At 33.4% G+C, this 5806-nt stretch overlaps 1 protein-coding gene across 1 annotated transcript; it reads right to left on the bottom strand.

The window, feature by feature from the left end:
- Positions 1-383: 383 nt before the first annotated feature.
- LOC306855875 (uncharacterized protein) lies at positions 384-4907 on the bottom strand. Its single transcript, XM_079394814.1, has 8 exons — positions 4820-4907; positions 4703-4732; positions 2281-2553; positions 2054-2164; positions 1788-1815; positions 1691-1710; positions 1442-1494; positions 384-1229 (listed from the first exon to the last, which is right to left on the bottom strand). Exons 1-8 carry the CDS (start codon positions 4839-4841, stop codon positions 1113-1115), a joined length of 654 nt encoding a protein of 217 aa, XP_079250940.1. The 5' UTR covers positions 4842-4907; the 3' UTR covers positions 384-1112.
- Between the last annotated feature and the right edge of the window lie 899 nt (positions 4908-5806).

Below are 5806 nucleotides of genomic sequence, written 5' to 3'. Positions count from 1 at the left end.
TAGCTAATATGGCTACCCCCATGAGGCGACCCACATGTAAAGAAAATATTAATTTTGAGGCGACTGATGTGACTTTTAACTTTATCTCATGCAAGTATGCAATGGTATAATTTATGTGTAAAACTTCTTAGTGTATAAAAAATACTGAGTCCGCCATTAGCCATCTCACAGAAATTAAGTTTAGGGCAAAGTTTTAGAAGTGAGGCGTTAACGTTTCCTTACAACCGCTTTAACATCCTGTTTGGGGTTGCCCAGGTAGGCTTACTAGTCTGAAGTAAAATTTACAATTAGACATCCGTCACAATGTCTACATAACAGTAACATACTCGAAAATAATTTATTGTGTGGTATTGTACAAAGAAAGTGGTAGAAATAGACTCAATAACAGGTCTACTGGACAACGTATACTTTAGTTTTAATTGTACTTACATAATGCAGCCAGTCTCCACTACACACCATTTTTCTACAACAAGTTTAATGACAGTCACAGAGAAACGTTTAAGACCTTGCATTTTGTCAGTGAGTGAAGAGCAATCTTGGTTTGCCAACAGCAGATGTCGTCATCTAGTGGACTCTATATAGCACAACACGATTCCCATACAGTCATAAGTCAGTCGATCGATAAGGACATAATGGGGACATTTAACACATTTCATTATATTGGCTTATATAAACTGATAAAACAGATGCTGCATGTAGTATTTGAAAACAAATTTATTTAGCAAACAAATTAATTATCCTGTGCTAACCTATCCTATATAACCTACAGAATGATTGTGTGGGGATTTAATCTGTAGTTTAATCTCAGAAAAATATAGAAGAGTTTCAAATTAACTATACATGTCTTCAAGAAATGCTACATAGCAATAGAGCCCTTCCCTGGTTGCTGGAAAGAGTGTCATTATGGCAAACCTAATGTCAACTTCACTACTAATTCAACCACTTTCTGATTTGTAGGCCTATTAATCAAATGAACAGATTCTTTCAGGTGAGTTTATTATTACACATCTAAAATCAAGTCATGAGAACCATAACAGCACATATAATTTTTATTTCATCTTTGACGGCTTAAATCTCTGAGGGGGGGTGGTCCATTCAGTGCTACAGGTCGATCAGTGTATGACCACTGTGGCGTAGTCAGTTCCTGATTCAAACTTCACTGCAGGAGCAGAGTTTTCACCAGCACCTGAATGATTCACTGTGGCATATAATAGCTCATCCTCTACTATCTGTGAAAAACATGTTGAAATTAAACATTACAAAATAGCATTTCTCAAAATCATGTTCATAAAAACATTCATTACGGCAGAGAAATGCATTTTGGACTGATATGTAGTTACATGTAAACATTCAAAGTGAATGTAAAACCTGTATGACTTCCTCACATGTTGTTTTGATTCTCATTTCAAAAGTAATAAAATAAAATAAATAAAAGACGTACCTCTGTTTTCTCTTCCTGCTCTTCAACAGTACCAGAATTTGCATCTTGGTTGTCTACAAAAAGAGAATTTGTCATGTATTTTATGTTTTCTTTAAATAAAAAAAATTACACCTCAACATAATACAATTCATGATCTCAGGATTGTCCATTTACTAAAAAAAAAAACACAGTGAGGTGCAATGCAAGTTTGTACCGGTACTACAGAGGTTATAAGCATTTCTGCTGATAAAAATATCCAAACTCACTCACCATTATCCATTACTTGAGTTCTGTAAGAAAACAAAACATAACATTTAGAGAATCGTAGGTTTATACCAAAAAGTTTAGCTGAATAATATGCACTGACCTCACTGGATGAAACTTTTGTCTATACCCTTCAAAATAAACAAAAAACAAATGAATGAATGAATGAATGAATAAATACATTTTGTAGACTACTGAAGACATTGGGCAGTAACTATATATAAAAAAAAAAGTGTATACTATATGAATTATTTCATGGTTGGTGGTTATTAGGGTTATAATATAGGGTTAAAGATATAAGTGTGAAATTATTCTTTGACATACATAACCAGAATTACACAAGATAATGTTGTGTTTGCGGTTTCTTACCTTGTTGTTTGGTCACATAGATAATGCATATGATGATGGAGATGAGTAAAGAGAGCAGAGTCAGTTTCCCCAGGATAACCAGAAATATAAGAGCGTATCCACCAGTAAGAACTAAAGATGAAAACAAATAAGCAGTTTTAAAATGTTAAATCTGTGTCCTCTGTCTAGATAAAGAATTTAAAAAAAGTGTTTTATTACATTACAATGGTTTAAAAAAAGCTATTTACATATCCTCCACACTGTAATGGTGACATTTTGGCTCATTATGTTGTCAGCTTTGAGTTCACAGTGGACGGTAATTGTTGTTTGGAGCCCCTCTCCAGCTTTTCCCTGTAGCAGTTGCTCTCCACTGACAGTAAGTTTACAGCAATTGTCAGAGGAATTTTGCTGACCAATGATTCTTGAATCAGCATAGAAAAAGCACATAGCCTGGTCCAAGTGACAGCATGTCAGATCCGTCCAGTCACTGAGAGTCAGCACTCCAAGACTAAAATTGAGATCTGTATAGGGTTAGCAGGTTGAATGAGAGATTGAAAATGTTAACAAATACATAATCTCATGCACATAACAAAAACTAACACTCAGGGACATGAGCATTAATACTGTATATGGATCAACCCTGCGATTCGGTAATATTTCAGTTTCTCAAGTGGTGGTTCACCAAAATGAATTGTTAGAAGCTTTTCACAAAACTTTGGTATTATGAAAATGAATACAAATAATTATTGCATTTTAATGTTTTTTTTTTAGCATAAAATAATGTCTTATATCTATCTTAAACCAAGCATTTTGTAATGTCCCTGAGTCACTTGTTTAAATTATTAACAAAATGCACAGTGTCTGTGATTTTTGGCAATAATGTATGCATTTATTTGTGTTCCTTTCTTGTGAAAAATATTTCCTTGAAAAACTGCAAGATCAGCTTGAATTTGTTTGGAAGTTAATCAGGGTTCTTTATCCACCATTCGAACAATCCTTCATTGTAATTTTCATTAATTTTGCTCTTCCGTCCACGTCCAGGGAGGTTAGCGACAGTACCATGGGCTGTAAACCTTTTGATGATATTGAGCACAGTGGACACAGGAACATTAAGATCTCTGTAAGATCTCTGTAGATGGATGTGTAGCATTGAGATTGTCCATGTTTTTCCACTATTTTTCTCTCAAATCCAGAGACAACTCTTTACATTTCTTTCTTTTCTCCATGCTCACAAAGGTTGAGTCAACTTTTCTCCATTTTAACTGGTTGAAAGTGTGATTACTATATTGCCCATACCTTTTACTTGCCACAGGTGTGTCTAAATACAAATTACAGGAGCCTCACATGCTTGAAAAGCAATTATTTCTTACAATTTTGACAAGGTGCCAATAATTTTGTCCAGTCCATTTTTTAGTTCTGTGTGAAATTTTATCAAGTTTGACTCTTCTTCTCTGGTTTTTTTGTGTTGTTGCAGTGCAAACAAAAACAATAAGCATGCATGTGAATACCAAAACATTGACATCTGAGAGAAGTGTTGCATTTTCTGACAGAATTGCAAGGGTGCCGATATTTTTGGCCATGACTGTACATCAGAAATTGCACCCACATTTGCAGCAGAAAGACAATGTTGGGCATGCAGATATGTTCACCCAGAAAGAAGGGGACAATATGAGAGAGAAACCGAAAATTAAAATTGAAAGCAATGTATCTCTTCAAATGTGTTACTGTCTTCAACCGTCACACTAATATTTCTGGAGAAATATAGGAAAGACAATTAAGAATGAAAGCATTTCTTGGTGATTACCATCTGACATGTTGAGGACTAAAGCAATAAAATTGTGGTTTGAGTTAAACTTCTAAATCAAAAATATTTTTAACAAAAATAAGACAATTTGTGCATTTTTAGCTTTAGTTCTATAAAAAGTCCTATAAGATATAATAAATGTTACATTTGTTACCCTTAAATTGGTAAAAACCCTTTTTAAGCCAATCCTATTTTTGTCTGTTACAGGGTTGAGAAAAAAAAAGGTGTTTAAAATAAGATTTTTTTTTGGAGGTTTGATATGCGCCTAATGATAGAACTAGAATTAGAAAATGAATCATATGTAATTTAAAAAAAAAAAATATAAAAACTTTGAAATGTTATACTGCTGTTATATGTACAGGGGATGGACAAATTAATGTGAACACTCATTTATAGTTTTTAAATCAGTGTAGTTTAAGATATGTTGTTTGCAGGTTTCAGTGCACCCAAATAGTTTAATGTTTTAAGAACAATACATTTTATGATTATGACTGTATACACATAGCACGCCAAGATTTCATCTGCAAAGAAGAATAGAGGCCAAAAGCCAAAAGTGAATGAAAGGGACAGTGTGGAATTGGCCAAACAACACATAAGTATACTGTGAAAAGAAACACTGCCTATTTACAGGGGTTTGCGTTGTTTAGTCCAACCCTTGTAGTTTCAATAAAGGTTTAGGGGAAATAGAGATTTAACTGTTCTCAAAACAAAACAACAACAAAAAACTAATTGCAATTTCGCTACAAAGATTTAAAGCAAAAGTTGATGTCATCTGAATCATCCTTAATAAAAAAAAACAATTTCAGTATGAAAACCAACAATTTACTAAAAATACATCATTCATGAACAAAACATTAACTACATACCTGCATTTGCTAATTTGGTAAAAAGACACACTGAAAAATAAGCAATATAAAGGGTGAGCCAACACATATCAGTCAAACAAATACTCTGTACATAGACAATTAAAATGTAGCACTTACCGAATATACACAGCTGGATCATAATTTCATGTGCTCAAGAGCTCAAGATGATACAGCAACACTGGTTAGGACTATCAGGTCTTCGTGCAACATCAAGCATGACAATGTCATTGTATAAAAAAAAAAAATACAAACGGATGTACGTTTGCCATTTTGCATACAGGTTTCTGTTTTCCTGCCAAACTCTGAGAAGGCGAGATCTCAGCAAGACTGATTCTCTCTGCATGACTAACAATGACCATCAACTCCATTCCAATGTAAATTATTCATAACTACATTAAAGAATAATTTAGAAAAGACCTCATCAGTGGACTCAAGCAGAATACAAGAAAACATAGAATGCTTGTGGGTTAGGCTATATACTCTGTGACAAATACAACAGTTATGAAAGGCATGGACCATTGAGCAAGCGAATGAAAGGAAACAGATGGCAGATCTTCTCACTTGCAGGCTTGACAACATTTTAAACTGCACTTAACCTTTGCACTTAAGTCTTTGAGCAAGTCATTCTGACTCTGAGATTTTAAAATATGTCTGTATTAATTCTGTATTCATACACAGGCCTGTTTTAAAACTCTGAAAAGCCAAAACGATATTAAAAACACAAGAACGGATTCAAACTTAATTTGAATCACTGCATCTACAAATAAAACCAACAAACTCTGCGTCATGGTAAATTTGGTTACATGTGTTTCTGTGACTCATACAAAGGACCAATCACAGAGAATCTTTGCTAAATCTGAGTGTAATAAAAGTTACAGAAACAATTAAATGCATAAAAGATAAACTATAATATAATCAACTAACACTTTCAATAAAATGTGCATGACAGCTTGTCAACCTTAATAGTTTATGACTTTAAAATAAGGTACAAAGACGCAAGTCTTATTAATACACATTTTATACATATTTTTTCTGAAAGTATCTTAAAACTCTAAAAATAAATGTTGATCAATCATAAAAGGATTTTAACAGAAGCTGTACAAA

The sequence above is a fragment of the Barbus barbus genome (assembly GCF_936440315.1).
Source record: "Barbus barbus genome assembly, chromosome: 36".
Taxonomy (NCBI): Eukaryota; Metazoa; Chordata; class Actinopteri; order Cypriniformes; family Cyprinidae; genus Barbus; species Barbus barbus.
The sequence above is the reverse complement of the archived record's forward strand: the minus strand, read 5'-3'. Positions and strand labels throughout refer to the sequence as shown.